At 36.1% G+C, this 18,929-nt stretch overlaps 1 protein-coding gene across 10 annotated transcripts in view; it reads right to left on the reverse strand.

Annotated features, from left to right (window-relative positions):
* CCP110 (centriolar coiled-coil protein 110) overlaps positions 1-18,929 on the reverse strand; it is a 29,016-nt gene that overhangs the window by 9,308 nt on the left and 779 nt on the right. For 3 of the 10 annotated variants that reach the window (XM_036409495.2, XM_036409496.2, XM_045571251.1), the window contains exons 2-11: positions 17,740-17,884; positions 15,188-15,343; positions 10,811-10,939; positions 6,847-8,488; positions 4,434-4,564; positions 3,522-3,699; positions 2,829-2,968; positions 1,969-2,085; positions 1,514-1,615; positions 1,211-1,327 (exon numbers count right to left, since the gene is read on the reverse strand). In XM_036409495.2, coding sequence (XP_036265388.1) covers positions 1,211-1,327; positions 1,514-1,615; positions 1,969-2,085; positions 2,829-2,968; positions 3,522-3,699; positions 4,434-4,564; positions 6,847-8,488; positions 10,811-10,939; positions 15,188-15,328 — 2,697 coding nt within the window. In that variant the 5' untranslated portion in view covers positions 15,329-15,343; positions 17,740-17,884. Of the gene's footprint in view, positions 1-1,210; positions 1,328-1,513; positions 1,616-1,968; positions 2,086-2,828; positions 2,969-3,521; positions 3,700-4,433; positions 4,565-6,846; positions 8,489-10,810; positions 10,940-15,187; positions 15,344-17,517; positions 17,550-17,739; positions 17,885-18,929 lie in introns of those variants that run through there. The other 7 variants (XM_045571252.1, XM_045571249.1, XM_036409499.2 and 4 more) reach the window with 5 other exon arrangements.

The raw sequence follows: 18,929 nt of genomic DNA on the forward strand, positions 1-18,929 counted from the left end.
TCATCAGAAAGACAAAGCATAATTAGAAGTTTGGAATTTTTTTAGTTTCATCTCCTATTCTCTGGAAACAGGAGAGGAACTAGAGATTGAGTTAATAATTGATCATGATGAAGCCTCCACAAATATCCTAAAGTTCAGCCCTAATCGATTTGGCTCAGTGGATAGAGCATTGGCCTGTGGACTGAAGGGTCCCAGGTTCGATTCTGGTCATGGGCATGTACCTTGGTTGCGGGCACATCCCTAGTAGGGGGGTGTTCAGGAGGCAGCTGATCAATGTTTCTCTCTCATCTATCCCTCTCCCTTCCTCTCTCTGTAAAAAATCAATAAAATATATTTTTTAAAAATCCTAAAATTCAGAGAGCTTTAACACATACATGTGCTAGAAAGGTGGTCCCAACTCTACAGGAACAGAAGCTCCTGCTCTCAGGATCCTTCCGGACCTCCCCCTATGCCTCTCTTCATTTGGCTAGTCATCTATATAACTTACTATATCCTTTGTTGTACATAATAAAACCTTAATATGCAAATCGACTGAACGCTGGAATGACCGGTTGCTATGACGAGCACGGAGCCTCTAATTATATAATCTATATTAATAAGAGTAATATGCTAAGTAGACTGGGCATCTTTCGGGTGACCTTCCAGACAAAGCCACAATGGTAGGGCTGAGGCAGAACCGGTTAGGGGCAATCAGGCAGGCAGGCGAGTGGTTAGGAGCTAGCAGTCCTGGATTGTGAGAGATGTCTGACTGCAGGTTTAGGCCCGATACCAGCGGACATCCCCTGATGGGTCCTGGAGTGGAGAGGGTGCAGGCCGGGCTGAGGGACCACCCCCATGCATGAATTTTGTGCACTGGGCCTCTAATAAACCAATAAGTGTATGTTCTGTAAGCATTCTATAAAATTACTGAGCTGAAGGAGGGGTTAATGGGAACCCCAATTTATACCATCTGTTAGAAGTTTAAGTTACAACCAGAGAAGTGTGATTGGTGTCAGAAGTGGGGACAGTCTTCACTGCCTCCTTAACTTGTAGTATCTGATAACTCTAGGTAGATACTATCAGAACTTAATTGAATGGTAGGACACCCAGGGTATCAAAGAACTGGTTGGTGTGGGGTAAAACCCATACAGCTGCTGTCAGAAGTATTTTGTGACTGAAGAAGAAACAGTTTTTCTTTTTGAGTTATTCATTACAAAATCAGATAACATACCATTTGCCTGAGCATTTTCTCTTTGCGAGCTTCTCGGTCATGATGTAGAATAGACATTCTTTCAGCTGCATCCATTACAAAGAATATATCATGAATACCATACAGGGCAGCTCGCAACTAGTTTCAAAAGAAGGAAATATTGTACCCATTTAAAAAGATGAGGTCAGAGTTCAATAATATTATATACACTTTATTTAGAGAAAAAGATTACAGTTTTAATTAAAACGTATTTTCAGTGGTTAAGTGAAGAGAGAGAAATAAAGCATTTCCATTTCCCCAAAACTTTAGGACTCGTACACTTACCTGAGCCAGCACTCTTTCCTGAAGAATAGCATCTTGTGCTGAAACAACTCCTCTCTTTAATGGTGCTTCTGACTGAAAACTTCTTATGAATTCCATAGTGTCCTGAAAGAAAAAATGTCCTTTAAAACAGTTTTCTTGGAAGGTTCACAATCACTGGAATTTCCTTTTGTTCCTTTTCTCAGTCAATCCAGAATTACTAAGAACACAAATCTATTACTTATCAGAATCAAAATAGCACTCAACTTTAAAGTGAGATGAAAATACATAAACTACTTTCTTTACATATTTTTAAAAATTATCAGAATGAAATAATCAATTTCTAAAATTGCCTATATTACAATAACTACAAATAGTTTGCTCTGCCTAAGTTCTGAACTATTTTGCCAATTCAGCTGTAATAAGACTGACAGAAACTGATAGAGAAGTGAAATACAAATAATTTATAAAGATCTTACTGTTACAGTTTGTCGAAGTTGCTTCAATTTATCTGTCTCCATAAGCCTACGAGTAAGAAATCCTTTTGCCACAGCAGTTATTCTATTAAATTTTGCTTGTACTTCTGGACTGAAAACCTAGAAGAGATAAGAGAGACAAAATGTTTCATTTTGTTTTTTAAAAAAATATATATTTTATTAATTTTCTACAGAGAGGAAGAGAGAGGGATAGAGAGTTAGAAACATCAATGAGAATCATCGATCAGATGCCTCTTGCACCCCCCCCACTGGAGATGTGCCTGCAACCAAGGTACATGCCCTTGACTGAATCAAACCCAGGACCCTTGAGTCCGCAGGCTGATGCTCTATCCACTGAGCCAAACTGGCCTCGGCGAGAGACACAATGTTTTAATAACTTGAGCATTATACTCAAGATTGTTTTTCTTTATCTGTTACAACGAGCTAAATTCTTCTATAAATATATGCTCTATGTAAGTTGAAGCTAATAAAAGCTAAACTATTGGATGTATGACAAAAATACCCATGCTCATTTGTATAACCTAAGATAATATAGAAAATATTTTAAAAATATAGAAAGAGCCTTAGCAGGTTTGGCTCAGTGGAGATAGCGTTGGGCTGTGGATTGAAAGATCCCACATTTGATTCTGGTCAAGAGCACATGCCCAGGTTGTGGGCTCGATCCCCAATAGGGGGCATGCAGGAGGCAGCCGATCAATGATTCTCTCTCATCACTGATGTTTCTATCTCTCTCTCCCTCTCGCTTCCTCTTGGAAATAAATAAAAATATATTTTAAAAAAGATATAGAAAGATAAATAGATAGTAGATAGGTGGATATACATGTATCATTAAGTTTGCCCACCTGAGACCATTTAGTTGTGGCTCTTCCAGAAGGCCTTGTTACAGAGAGTTTGGTCAAGCCACTAGTTGATGATCCCCAGAGGTAGAATGGTGCTTCATTTACAGAACCAAAACTATGCTGTAGGGTAGAATTTGTGAAACCTAGAGAAATATACATTTAGTATTATACTTGATCTGAGATAATCAGAATATGCAAAAAACCTAAATAAACTCAACACTCATTACGAACACCACCAACAAAAAAGAATGCAACTGCCTCTGAAACTGATCCACTTAAAGTATTTATGGACGTTAGGCTTATGTACCAGGTGGATCTTTTCAACACAAACAGCATCTCAGGATAATTGAAGATGTGAAGATAAACTCTTACTGGGATAGGAATTAGATGTAATTCAAGATTACTCTGGAGACAGCAAACGGTGTTTTCACTTGAAGTATACCACCTGCTGCATGAATGAACAAAGACTAGACTCTGTGTCAAATTTCCGGATATTTTCCTGACTAAAGTGCCTTTTCTCATGAACACCTGGTAATCAGTCTTGGATCTGCTGGTATCGTTTAATTTTTCACTAGTTAATAAGCAGCTGGCAAACATGGAATTACTTGAAGAAAAAGCTCCAATTAAAGTGTGACAAATAAAATATCTTACTACAGAATAATTTTTTCAAATGGAAAAGGGTTTTAAAATATTTACCAGAACTATTGGAATTTGAAGTATGGAGCGAATCCAATTGAGAGAGCATTGTTTCTAGCAAGCTGGAGTCACTTATTTTTCTCCATTCTAAGTCCACTGTATTGTTAATATCCAATTCAGAGGCTTCCGCTGTAATCACTTTCTTCTCTTTGAAAAATTTTTCCTGTTCTTCTATTTCCTGTAGCATAAGAGTTCATTAAAACATGCTAGGTATTTTGTTAAACTGTATCTCAAAATAGTGTCATTTTAGGATTAGCTAAAAGAATGTATAATTATCAACAAATCGTTACCTATTTCAAGTGTTCCTCCCTCGAGTAAAATTGACAATTTGATTTAAAAATGTGACATATTAACAATAATCTTAAAACAAGTGTCCTCCTCTTAAAATATACTCTTGCAGAATGCTTATATTGCATCTACTTATAAAATAACTTTACAAATATAAAGTTTTGAATCAAGGATTCACTAAAGTATCCTTCTGATAAATTCTACATTATTTTTAGACTAGAGGCCTGATGTACGAATTCACGAATGATGGGTCGTGAATTATACTCCCATCTATTATAGTCCAGACCCATGGAGAAGGGACTGTGGAAGGTTGGCTATGGGAGTGCACTGACCACCAGGGGGCAGCTCCTGCATTGCCTGCCCCTTAGTGTAAGTGCGTTTCATAGTGATGGTTCCACCAGTCGTTCAGTCACTTAGGCGTTTATATATATAGATAAGAATCTAAAACCTTAAATCTCACATTCTGGTAATAAAAATATTATCCATGTATCAAAACCAATGACCCCTTTAGGTTAAAATATTCTGGAGGAAAATTGTAAGTATCCTATCCATGGCTAAAATTCTTAGATATCCCCAGCTAAATTCCATTTATCAGCCCTATATCCGTACATTTTAACTCCTCACCTTTTGCAATCTTTCCTGTTCCCTCTCCTGCTCAGCTATGAGTAGTGATAACTGCTGGGCATGCTGTTCTTCTAGTCTCTTCCGCATTTCTTCAAATGCTAACATCTTGCTTTTTAATATTTCCTCATCTTCTGAAAAGAAACATGTCCCCCCAGATTGAGAAAATTTATAAATCTAATATCTGATGCTTTATATCATCTTAAAGTATATTTCTGACAAGAGATTATTCCTGAATCCAACATAATATAATTAAGATATAGTCAGGCCCCTCTTTTGAACAACATTCTCTTTTGGGACTCTTATTTCATGCTATCAAATAAAGGCCCTTCTCTCACCACCCTCACCAGCTTTCACCAGGCTCCTAATTTGATATTAGGGGATATTGGATGGATCTGGAAGGTGAAATGAAAGGCATTTCTTTAAATCCTGAGCAATGAAGCCGGCTGGAGTAACAGATTTCTAACCTTGATGATGCAGTAGGAAACTGTAAAATCAGAGCCTCATAAAACCTGTACTGTTCTAGTTGCTTTAATCTGTCTTTTTACATTGGCTTTTGTTTTCCAAGCTATTGTATATTTGGATTGCAGGACAATTTGTAAGAATATTTTTTTAACTGCTCATTATTAAAAATGTTCCGAGTTAAGCTGATTGTCAATTTTATTAGGATTGCTTTGTGCCCACCGCTATCAAGATTTATTCTGGAAATACAAAGGCAAACGACTATGCTGTGTCAGCACTTTCAGCTTCAAATAGATCATTTAAATGAAAGTGAAAAAAAGGTGCTGCTGACCATGTGCTAGTGGAGCAGACAAGTGAGCTTTTTTCCATGCCCCTTCTTTCTCAAGCACTCCATGAAAGGTTGTATTTTGACAAAGCCTTTAAAAAAAAAGTATTGATGACAATAAAATAGTAATAAGTGCTTCAAGACAAGTAGCTCCCTCACTAGAGAGGGGGCACTGCCTCCTTTGCCCACTTTGATAGCAACCTGGCTGCCTCCACTTGCCAGAATCGCCACATGTTGGTTTTGGGATTTCCTGAAACAGCTTCTAGTCATGGTATGTTGTTTACATGGAGGGTCAGGTCAGCCTCCCAGGTTATCAACTGTTGTTTTTATTAGCATTCTTATGAAATTGCACAGGTTTTAAATGGTCAGCATTTTCCCTAAAATCCCTATTATTTTTAGCAAACAATTTTACAGAACGTGAGGTTTTTTTTCAGGAAGACATATATCACATTAAAGCTGAAATGTTTATGTCTAACAACTTAATTTAGTTAACTTATGTCTCCCATTCTCAACAATAAGGAATTATGAACCATGACAACAAACTAAGTAGTAATGGAGAAGACATGTTTTAGCAAGTTGTAAATATAACATCAGATGCAACAGAAATTTGAAATAATTTCTATCAATAAAGATGCTATTTTTTTTTGGGGGGGGGTAGAGTTAATCCTCATTTGAGGTTATTTTTCCATTGGTGTTTTTAGAGAGTGGACAGGAGGAGGAGAGACAGAGAGAAACATCAGTGTGAGAGAGACACATTGACTGGTTGTCTCCCACACATGTGCGACCAGGGCCTGGGATGGAGCCTGCAACTGAGGTACAATCCTTGACTTGAATTCAAACCCGGTACCCTTGTGTCCTTTGGCCAACGCCCTATCTACTGAGCCAAACTGGCTAGGGCTAAAGATACATGTATCTATATATCTATATATCTATATCTATCTATCTATCTATCTATCTATCTGTAATCAAAAACTTTTTTTTAAGTATTTTTATTGATTTCAGAGAGAAAAGGAGAGGGAGAGAGATAGAAACATCAATGATAAGAATAATTGATCAGCTGCCTCCTGCACACCCCCTATTGGGGATCAAGCATCCTGGGCATATGCTGCTGACCATAACTGAACACTTTAGTCCACAAGCAACGCTCTATCCACTGAGCCAAACCAGCTAGGCTAAAGACACTATTCTTGAAATGTTCAGAGCCTTGTGATAGTCTTCTCTAATAATTTGATGTTCAAGTATTTACTGAAGGGCCAACTACAGGAGATCTCATCACAAATGAAAGGACAAATAGATGAAAACATTAGAAACCACAGCTCAAAAGGAAAAAATCATAGCAATACACTGGATTAAAACTGAGTGATTTCAGGCAAGAACTTTTTCCTCATCATTAACAATATTCTCTATAATACCAAGTGGATTGTGAAAGATTCATAAATTAAAATTTAAAATCTCATAAGAAAAGTCAAATGGCAATAAACTGTAGCTAATATGCTCTCCGGTAAGATAAATGAAATTAAGTACCCTAAATAACAGACAGATGATGATTATTTTGCAAAATGTCAATTAAAAGTATTCAATAAAGGTGTCATTTGCTTGGGAGGTATGAAACACTTCCAAGTTTCTTACCTCTGGAAATACTTTCTAACGTTTTATTCTTGTTGACGTAGACAGATCCTGTAGGGCGTATTTTTTCTGGCAAATGCTGCCTTTCCTGTTCAGCTGTTAGGACATATGGGCAGTTTTCTTTTTGCAAACTATCCGTATCTAAATCAAGTCTTCGTTTAACTTTCTCAAAACTGTTATCCAAAAATTGTCCATTTCCACAGGACACGGTAGGGGTGTCCATCTGCTGTCTGACATTCTGGTTTTGCATCAGTAAAGGAGATGGGTTTTTTACATCATACGACTTATTCAGTTCCATTTGTAAACTGCAGCTTTTCTCTAACACACCGGCTGACTTGAGTCCACTCATGGTTCCAAAGTTTTGACTTGTTGTACATGGATCAATGGTATATGGCTCATGCAAACTTGGCATTGCAGTACTTGCACTGTCCATTTTGTGTGGAACTCTTTCATCAGATGTTAATTGACCTTCCACCATAGCAAGTCCAGGAATAACTTTATTTTCTAATTGATTTCCTGAAGATTGACATACTGGATTTGAATTACTTAAAACCATTTCCTGTATAGCTTCAGATGTATTTTTGCTGACATAAACCTTGCTTGAACAAACTCCTGTTAAATCAGTTGGTAACTTTGGCACCGTTTCAGGTATGCTTGTCTTTTCATTAGTATCTTGAACAATTAAGTCTACAGTCTGTTCTTTTCCTTTAGGACTTAATTCACAGGCATTTACTGGATTGTTTATAAGTATATTATATGCTGAAGATGGCCTAGAACGCCTTCGATGCATTTTAGGACTTAGGCTTGGCTCGGGGCTAGGTAATTTGGCATATGAACTAATAAGACTTTTGATAACATTATTTTCAGTAACAAAAGTGGGAATGACTTTAAAATCAGAATCAGGATCTGAAACAGTGGGGTGGCCAGTTCCCACAGCTATGTCTGCTTTAGAAAAACTACCCAAAACTGCTGTGTTCATGCTGCTTGCTTGAGCGGAAGCACCTTGGAGAAGAACATTTGATTTATTAAGGCTTGGTTTATCAGGAATCACTGAAGTACAGTGTTTGCCCATAAATGGAGTCTTCTCCTTTACACAATCAGTCACTTTAACGGCATCATTTTCTTTGTCTGAGTGACTCTCATTAACACTTTCCTTTGAACTACTTCTCAGACTGCGTCTAGATTGTTCTCTCTCTATATATTCCTTTGACTTTTTCATCAGGTTCTGGAGACTCATTAAGTATGGATCTGAAGTAACTTCTTCTAAAAGAGATGGATCCTGTTCTTCATGTTTTGGGAGGAGACCCCCAACGGAAATAAGAGTCTCTTGTGGGGTTGCTGAGAAGGTCTTCAGAGAAGCTTCATTTTCTGTACGACCAATATCTGAACTACCACCTTGCTTCAGAAAATTAAATTTTTCGGAATCCCTAGTTAAGTCTATTCCATTAGATTTAAGTTGGTCCTCATTATTCAATGGCAAAATTCCAGTTATCTTTTCAAACTTTGCTAAAGTAGAGTGTTCAGTAGAGCTTGGCAAGGCATTTGGAAAGGTAGCAGGAACATTTAAGTTTCTGACTTCTGAATTAGAGTAAACTGTTTCAGCCTCCCACTGATCAAACTCACTGGCATTAGGCGCTTTTCTAACCTGAAAAATGAAGTTTAAAAAGTAATAGTTACTTATTGCAAACAACACATTTGATTTTATTATTTTCTAAATAAAACTAAAATTTAAAATTCAGTTCTAATATTTGAAAACACAAATAAAGACTAAGATTACCTTTTCCTATGATATCCTATACCACATAGAGCTCAAATTACAATACTATAACATCTAGTGGTCATTCCTGCCTATTTATTAAGATTAAAAAAAAAGAAAATTATTCTGATACATATATGAACATATGTGCACATGTAAACACACACACAGATATTAATATATCCATGTGCAATTTAATCTTGGAATAGAAGCATTTTCCTTAACTTTCTTCTGTTTATATGTTATTAATGTTACCAACTGTTCTACCTATAAGAGCTATCATTTAAGGATAGCAATATATAAGACAAGTAGCAAGTCATTAAGTTTATTACACAAATGGTTCCCTCCTTAACAAAGACTAACTTACCCTGGTGAGTTAGTGTTTAAGAAAAAATAACTCAGTAATAAGACGCTGTCTCCCACATACTTACTCCAAATTTTAACTAAAATTCGTCTATGTAATGAGATAAATTTGTAGTAAGTGATAGCTCAGCCATGCAGCTTAAATTACTTAAAAATAAGAAAAAATTCAACTTTAAACAATTAATTGATGATCATTTAAAACCTGTTAATGAACTTTAGAAGAAGCAAAATAAAAAAAATTTGATAAATTAAGATGAGAGCAATTATGTACACAAGAGATCCAACAGGAAAAAAAAATTTCATTTTGTATTTAAATAATTAATTTTTGCAAAAAAATTAAAAGTGAACTAGGATAGTTTCTAAAGATTACACAAGCATATATTAAACTGGCAGAAATCATTATAATATTATGTGAATATAGACTCCAGAATCATGATTACTGAAAGATTTTCACGTTGTTTTGCATGTGTAGTTCCTAGACCATATGGTACTCCTGTTTGTACAAATCCCAAGACATACTAGTATAATGGTTTCCAGGTACTATGCAATAAACAGTACAACAAGGTGTACTCAGGGCCAAAATAAAACAAAAGAAATACATATTCACAAAGTCTACGAACATATTCATAGGTTCAATGTTTTTTGTATATCCCTAAAACGAGTGTTTGGTTACACGATTTAAATAACAAAAAAGTTTATGCTAGAATCATAAATTTTAAAGATGTGACGGATCTTAGAAATCTGTTTTTAATATATAAAATATCTCTACCTGCATAATGCATTATAGTTCAACATTGTACATGCTCTATTAAACAGAGAAAGTTTTCAGACTCAACAATAACCTCTTTAGTAATATATTTGGTATATTCCCTCAATGGACCAAGGATGATAGACTATTTTTATTTCAATAATAAAAAATATCAAATTAAAAAACCGACCCTTATTGTGCTACACGTTATATATTTTAAAGTTAATATATGAAGTACTTATAATCTGCAAATTAAAATCTACTACTCACAAAGAAATGAAAGTAGCTAGCTGATAATGGGAAATGTTCTATTTCAATAAAACTCATTGTACATGTTTCATCTAGTATAAATTACACAAACCAAAAATCCTTAAGAATATGAAAAACTAACAAAACAGTGCTATAAATGACAGAAATTATTCAATAAAACTCATTTATTTTCTTCTTAGTATAAAATGATCCAGATCTTAAAACAAATTGTTTAAACAAATTTATATTAAACTAAATAAAAATAGTCTCGCCCAGCTAGCTCAGTTGGTAGAGCATGAGACTCTTAAACTAAATAAAAATAATTACAAAAAGTATGGATTAGTTGTTTAAATGGTTTTAATTTGGATCTAAGATGCAACTAGGCAATTAATTCTATTCATCTAATTTAAATTGCATTTGTGTATCTAAGAGCAGACTTTTCACCCCCAAAATTGGGGAGCAGTTATTTACTTTAACGAAGAATGAGAATAAGATAATTGAATCACTAGGTTGATTAATTCCGAGGTAAAATACAATGGACAATTGTATCATTTTGTCACTGAGAATTCTGTGTTTTTAGAGTCATAGGACACACACAAGAAGCAATTATATCCAATGTAAGACTCCATTGTATTTGTACCCTCTGACTCAAGTACTGGTCATCACTAACAAGCAAGTGAATTTTCTTTGGAATAATTGAAATGGAGTATCACAAATTATGAAACTTTTCAAACAGAACAGTAAAATATATTGGTAATAAACTATTAAGTGCAAACATATTTTGAAAAATTATCTTCAATGCTTAGCTCATGATTTCTTAATTATAACTGAATAGAGTTTAAATTACACACCTGAACATTTTCAAGAATCTCCTGGACACGAGTCAGTAAAGCTTTCTTCCTATTAACCTGCTTTCTTGCTTCTACATCAAGTGCTTTTTGCTTTTCTTGTTGCATTTCCTTTCTTTTCTCAATATTAAGCTGCAAAACATAATAAATAAGGATTTCTCATAAATATACAGATAGCATAAAACCAGAAAGTTTTGAATCAGAGTGATTAAAACTATAGTGAAAGAAGAGCGGTTAAAACTATAATGAAAGAAATCTGAAGTGGTTCAGGGTAATTGACTGGGATCTGTGGTGATGAAAAAGTTCTGTGTGAGTGTAATACAAGTGTACACCATATATCAAAATCCATGGAACTTTAATTCCCAAGATCTGTCCATTTTTCTGTATGTAAATTATCAACTAAAAAAAAAATTAAAAGGAAAAAACACACCTCTCAAATACTCTAAAATGAGTTATAAAATCAGTCCTTTTGGCCACTGTTGAGCTTTTCACTTGGCAAGCCCTTACTTCAATGGGTCAGTTAGATTCTAATATTCTTTTTTTTTTTTTTTAATATATTTTATTGATTTTCTTACAGAGAGGAAGAGAGAGATAGAGAGCTAGAAACATCGATGAGAGAGAAACATCGACCTGCTGCCTCTTGCACACCCCCCACCGGGGATGTGCCTGCAACCAATGTACATGCCCTTGGCCGGAATCGAGCCCGGGACCTTTCAGCCCACAGACTGACGCTCTACCACTGAGCCAAACTGGTTTCGGCTAGATTCTAATATTCTAAAACAAGTACATTTTAATTCTGCTACCTCAAGAAAATATCAATATCTAAAGGGTTAATGATAAAGAAATAGATATTTTATTTGCCTACAAAATCAGTACACAGATTTAGTTCTACGTCATTGTAACCTCCACTAAACATGTAATGTACCTAAGATACAAAAGACTTCTATGCATTATATCTTTTTTACAGTGGATTTAAATCTTAATTATTAAGTTCTGGGAAATTTAGTTACCGTGTTAAGGAGTTAAGACTTATGCAAATGGAAAACACGTTATAAAAATTTTTCCAAAGTTACAATATTTCATCCATCAAATCTATACTAATAAAAGGGTAATATGTTAATTAGATTGGGAGACCTTTCAGATGTCCTTCTGGACAAAGCCATGGTGGTGGGGCCGAGGCAGAGGTGGTTAGGGGCAATCAGGTCAGGAGGGGAGGGCAGTTGGGGGTGATCAGGCTGGTTGGGGAGAGGAGAGTTGGGGGTGAGCAGGCAGAGAGGTTAGGGGTGGTCAGGCAGGCAGGCAGGTGAGCAGTTAGGAACCAGCAGTCTCGGATTGCAGGAGGGATATCCAACTGCCAGGATCAGGCCTAAACCACAGTCAAACATCCCCCGAAGGGTCCCAGATTAGAGGGTGCAGGCCAGGCTGAGGGACCTCCCCACCCCCTGCCCCCGCCACGTGCATGAATTTTGTGTACCGGCCTCTAGTCTATAATAATAAAACGGTAATATGCTAATTAGACCAGACATTCTTCCTGACGAAGCCAGGGCCGGAGGGAAGCCAATTGGGTCCTGGGAGCCTGTGGGCAGCCCAGGGAAAGCCAGCCCGGATCCTGGGTGCCTGCAGGCGGCTGGAGGAGGGAAGCCCAGGTCCCGGTGCCAGAGGAAAGCAGGTGTCAGAAGCCGGAGGAAGGAAGGCCTACTCTTGCATGAATTTTCATGCATTGGTTCTCTAGTATAACATAAAAATATGGATTGAAAACAAAAACATGGATTAATGCCCATAAATATCAGATTTTGCTTATAAATAAGTTAACCAATGGAGTCATAAATCCTAGGCTGTAAGGTGTAGACATTTTGGTCGATATTAAACTAATCAAGCAATATGTCATCAAGTAGTTGATAAAAATGTTATAAAATTTTTCCTATTTATATGGTATCAAAGAATCATTCCACTCTTGCTAATAAAATCATTCCATTTACTTGCTAATAAAAAAGGGGAAAGAAGATACTTTAAAGTAGGGGTGTCGAACTCAATCAGAGAAGGGGCCAAAATCTAAAATCCAGCCTAAATCGCGGGCCGAATGGTTTACTGAACAGTCATAAACTGTCATTGTGATGGAAACGCAGCGGAGTGCAGTGATGACAGCGCAGTGCGGGCCACATTGCAAGGCCTGGCGGGACGGATTTGGCCCTCGGGCCTTGTGTTTGACACATGTGCTTTAAAGAATCATCTGATAGGCACCACTATAAAAGCAAGTATTCAAACTGAACATCAAACTAGAGGAACCAGATATTTTGTAACTGATTTACTATGAAATACATGGCATCATCTCCAAACAATTCTTACCCAAAATGTTTAACCTACTCTAATCAAACTTTTAGACTTAATTTCCAGTTTATAGGAACTATAATGATAAAACCGGTTTGGCTCAGTGGTAGAGCCATACATCACCATGAAGGAAACAACTAGACAAATACAAAATGTAAGGTAGTCTACAAGATAATTAATTGCTCTAGTCTCTTTAAAAATTCACTATCAAATTTTTTTTAGGAGGAGGGGAACTGTTCCAAATCAAAAGAGATTAAAAATTGTAACAAGCAAATGTTATTTGTGAATTTTGACTGGATTCAGATTTTAAAAAGTCATAAAAGACAGTTTGAGTGTAAATTGGGATATCTGAATATGAAAAGAATCATGAAGATGCTTTTAAAATTATTATTATCTTAAGGTATGATAACGGTATTGGGATTTTATATAAGAGAATCTCCTTATTCTTAGAATATATATACCAAAATACCAGTTGGGACAAAAGTAGGTTTACAATTATGAGTACATGGCCGAAACCGGTTTGGCTCAATGGATAGAGTGTTGGCTTGGGACTTAAGGGTCCCGGGTTTGATTCTGGTCAAGGGCATGTACCTTGGTTGCGGGCACATCCCCAGTAGGGGGTGTGCAAGAGGCAGCTGATCGATGACTCTCTCTTTCATCGATGTTTCTAACTCTCTATCTCTCTCCCTTCCTCTCGGTACAAAATCAATAAAAAAATATATTAAAAAAAACAATTATGAGTACATGAAACAGAGTTTATTCTTGTGTTATTATTTATTAATTATTATATTACTTTCCATACAAACAACTATAAACCTATTTTTGCCCCACTCTGTATTTAGGGGAGAAGTGTCATATATTTGCAATTTTCAAATGGTTCAGCAATAAGACAAAAAGAGTAGGTAAATATACACATGCATGCACACGCATGCACACACACACACACACACACACACACAAGATCATACACATGATAAAGCAAAGATGGCAAAATGTTAAAAAACTGTTGAAACTAACTAGTGATAGTCATTGTATTACCCTTACAACTTTTCTGAATGTTGAAAATTTCATTACAAAAATACTGATCTAACTATTGTTATACAAAAACAATAAAAAATGAATTCTCTTTCAATCATATTAATTTTTGACATAAAATCCCATACATTTAAAGGGTTTATGATGAAAAATGTGTCTTTCCTCTCATCCTATTTCCTTACCCCTCTCCAGAGAAAGAATACAATATCCTTATTTAAAAATCCAAATAGTTAACATATATTAAGTTCCTCCTATGATCTAAATACTGTTCTGAGCATTTTAAATGTATTAGTTCATTTAATCCTCAAAACAGTCCTATGAGGTAGGCATTATTTTTATCCTAATTTAACAAATAAAGAAAATGGACCTGCAAGTTCACAAAGCAGGTAAGTGGCAGAGCAATAATTTGAACCCAGGCCAGAGGCACCACTGCTGGACTCTAAGCCACTATTCCACACTGTCTCCAAGAGCATGCTGTGTGCAGTGACTATGGTAGCTCATGGAGATCCTTCCATGCCCACACATTTAGGTCTACTGTACTCATTGTAGGAGATTCTATAAGATGAATCACAGTTACACTAGTCCACTACTGATGGACAGGTTGTTCATTAGTCTTTTGCTATTTTAAAGAAAGCTACCATAACCTTATGAATATTTCTTTGGACACTTAGATGAGAACATAATGGTAAGATATCCCCAAAATGGTATTGCTGAGTCAAAGGTTATATACACTTTTAAATTCTGATAAACACTACCCAATTGCTCACCAAAAAATAAATATCAACTGATTCTCTCAGCAAAAGTGTTCTTTCACCACAACCTAAGGAATATTAGGTCCTATCAGATCTTTGCCAACCTAATAGGCAAAAAAAAAAAAAGCTAGTTCATTTGTATTTCTTTAGTTATAAATAAATTAGGCATCTTTTAAAGTTTATAAGCCTTTCTTTCATTTTTCCTGTCAAGTGCCTTAATGGCTCACTATAGATAAAAGGTTATTTAAAATCAAAGAATGTTTACCAGTGGAGAAAGCACAGCCACTCCATGGAAGCGAATAAGTGAAATGCCTTCAGACTGAACCGGTAGAAAGCTCTCTGTGGATAATGATGCCTTTTGGATTCTGGCAAGACTTTTCTCACAGAATTTCTCATATTCCTCCATCTTCCCACAACCACACTGCAAAAGAGAAAAATATCATGGGCTGAGAAAAGTAGATCTTAATTATTTGGCAAATTTTTTTGAGCACTAAAATATTCCTAGAATTCACAATTCCTAGAACTGGCCTTCTCAAAAAATTTTCACTGATCAGGAGCTAATTCATTTTTTTTTTTAAAGAAGGAAATTGATTCAATTTCACTGTTGCACTGGCACATTTTTTTAAAACAATATATTTTATTGATTTTTTTTACAGAGAGGAAGGGAGAGAGAGAGATAGAGAGCTAGAAACATTGATCAGAGAGAAACATCAACCAGCTGCCTCCTGCACACCCCCTACTAGGGATGTGCCTGCAACCAACGTACATGCCCTTGACTGGAATTGAACCTGGAAGCTTTCAGTCTGCAGACCAATGCTCTACCACTGAGCCAAACGGGTTTCGGCAGGAGCTAATTCTTAAGTATAAGTTAAGTGGCTCAAGATTCTACCCAGTTAAGGCTTACATCACATAGTAAATATTTCTGAACATTTGCATGCAAATCAATCTTTAAATGTGATTAGTGTAGAAAAGTATTAAGAACTTTACTAGTGAAACCTACTTGAAAGACATAAAGTTCACTACTGCTTTACTAACTTTAGGTTATAAAATAGAATACCTTTATATTTTCTTTAGCAGGACTTAGCTACACAGCACAAGAAAAACTAAAGTATGCAAAGGTACCCAGAAACACAGAATTTAAAAATTCTCTTTCTATCATGGAGTTCAAAGTCTATTACTTGTATATTTAAAAAATATATTATGACTCCATCATTACTAGCCAAGTCAGTCAGCAGTAGAAAACAGAAAACCTATTGACTCTCATAATAATTCTATTTTATTATTGAAAATTGGAACCATTGCCGAACTACTTAAAATAATCAGCCCAGTAATTTCACAATTTCTGGAAATTGCCATGGTGGCTATGGAAATACAAGGTAACCAGGAAGGATTAGCCACCATATTCATTCATCAAGCAAGTGTTAAATATTTGATTGCCTGTTTCCATAGCTTTATGTCCAACACTGTTTCCTTTAAATAAACAAGAAAAAATAAAAAAAGAGACATCATGAGACTCCTAACCAACAAAGGAATGAACTATAAAATCAGAAAAACTAATATAATAATGTTCCTTTAAGTGTTCATTTTAAAGCAATTCATTAATTAACAAAAAAAGAAAGAGGGTAGGGAAATTCAATTCATGATGTAGGATATACAAAGATGAAATAAGATAAAATATGATACTGTCCTAAGTCTCAAGGCACTTAAAAATTCAGTACACTAAAGTGTCAGGGACAAAATATAGCACAGTTAGAAATGAAGAAAAGGCATATTCAAAATTAGGATTAGATGATAAAAAATATGTTGCTATTTTTGATCAACTGGTAGTCTGAATAACTTCTTCCTACGATCCCATCAATTCTACTTGTTTCTATATTTAACTTATGCAAAGTGAGAGTTTAATTTCAGAGAAATGGTTCTCTTGAATTGAATGAGGTTATTTTCCAAACTTACTATTCATAAAACAAGCAAAAGTAAAAAACAAAACCAACACCTTAACAATACCTCAATGTTTAGTCTAAATTTCAACCCATATTATGATGTGTTAACAACAAATATGCAGAAGCTAAGATATAAGAGAAATTCAAATAACCCCATATCTTCTAAAATACTTCAAAATATTTTTTAACATAATTTATGCATCCAGCATTACCGGGAACATAAATATATCTCATGTAATCAATATAACATATTTCCTATGAAAGCATAAAATTCCATTCTAAAGGTCTGGGAAATTTAAGGAAATAAAATAGCTTCATGGAAATAGTTTTATTTTTCTTTCAACATCATATAGATATGCCTCATTGTTTCAGAAAGTTAAATCCATGCCCTTAAACTGTACATGCATGCCATACATATTGCAGATGTACAGTAACTTATTATAACAGTTAATTTATGGCACATGATAATGCATAAAATATCCCAATACAAGTGCTAATAAGATTATGGAAATCACCAAATGATCCCTTCAGTCTCAGCTTGTTGGTCTCCACCTTTGAAAGGCTTTCCCTTGCCAAAACCGGTTTGGCTCAGTGGATAGAGAGTCGGCCTGCGGACTGAAAGGTCCCGGGTTCGATTCCGGTCAAGGGCATGTACCTTGGTTGCGGGCATATCCCCAGTAGGGGGTGTGCAAGAGGCAGCTGATGGATGATTCTCTCTCATCGATGTTTCTGGCTCTCTGTCCTTCTCTCTTCCTCTCTGTAAGAAATCAATAAAATATATTTAAAAAAAAGAAAAAAAAAGGCTGTCCCTTTAAATTAACCCTGTGTCAGTCACTGCCACATTACACTGCTGCTTCCCAATGTCCATAGCACTTACCACTATCTGAAATTATCTTGTTTATTTTCTTGGCTTTTGTCTGTCTTCTTCCACCAAATCGTAAGCTCCATAAGCACAGGTACTTTCTGAGTCCTGCTCACAGCTGAATCCCCATGACAGAGAACAGTGTAGGCACACAGTATCACTTGATAAAAAGTATTGAATAAATAAATTAGGGTAATGATCTCAAACAATAATGTAAACAAAAAAAAAAAAAAGAAAAAAAGATAGTAAGGCAGGATGGACTTTGGAGAATGGTAGTTTCATGGATTTTCAAAGACTCTGGGACCTCTAAGTTGCAAAGGCAACCCATTCAAAAAGTGAGCATCCGTATCCTATGATTAAGCAAGAGTGCACTTCCTTTCTCACAACACAATTATCTCTGTCAGCTGGGTTTTATTTTAAGGGAGCCTTGACTACAAGGCCACTCCAACCACAAATCTACTGCCCCACATTTTGCCACTGGGCATTATTGGCCCACTTGAGCTAATGATTTGCCAGCTGCATCAAGTTCAGACATGCCTTGTCTTCTCCATTTATACCACGACCCTTCTTCAAGTAAGCCTCTTTGCAAACCCCAGACTCCTGGCTAGGCTAGCCGCCCCTCACCAGTGCTCTGCCAGAAAAGTCATGGAAGGGGATGGTCAAAGTAACACAGAACTGATCTGGCTTTGCTTTCAGATGCTAGCTGGTTGTTGAAACCACCAATCCTCCCCAAGACATACACTTCTTTTGGAGGCAATAAAGGGCAAGATTTCTCAGGCACATAATCGCTGTGAGTTCTTGGCAATTCTCTTTCCATCTCTAGGCCTCAGAATCCTCTGTAAAGTAGGGATAAACCTCATCTGTCTCCAAGGAATTCTGTGAGGGTTCGATGAACTAACACACGTTTGGAAATCAGTATCCTGCAGGACATGCAGAAAGCGTCAATAAATCGGGGCTGCTTTTACTGTGCAGATGATGATATGATGATGATGTTTATCACTACATTATGAACTGGAAGGCAGTGGCAGTGCTTGGTTCCTGGTTAAGACTCAAATGTCACTTATAAACGTGGAAAGCCGGACAACGGCGTCCTCCTTAGGCTCTTTCCTTCCAGATCCTTCCCCCATGACATCCACCTCTAGCATCTGCCTTTGGCCTCAATTAGAGACAGGGAACTGGGATCAACACCAGATAGAAGCAAAGAG

The sequence above is a fragment of the Pipistrellus kuhlii genome, unplaced genomic scaffold (genome assembly GCF_014108245.1).
Source record: "Pipistrellus kuhlii isolate mPipKuh1 unplaced genomic scaffold, mPipKuh1.p scaffold_m20_p_4, whole genome shotgun sequence".
NCBI lineage: Eukaryota > Metazoa > Chordata > Mammalia > Chiroptera > Vespertilionidae > Pipistrellus > Pipistrellus kuhlii.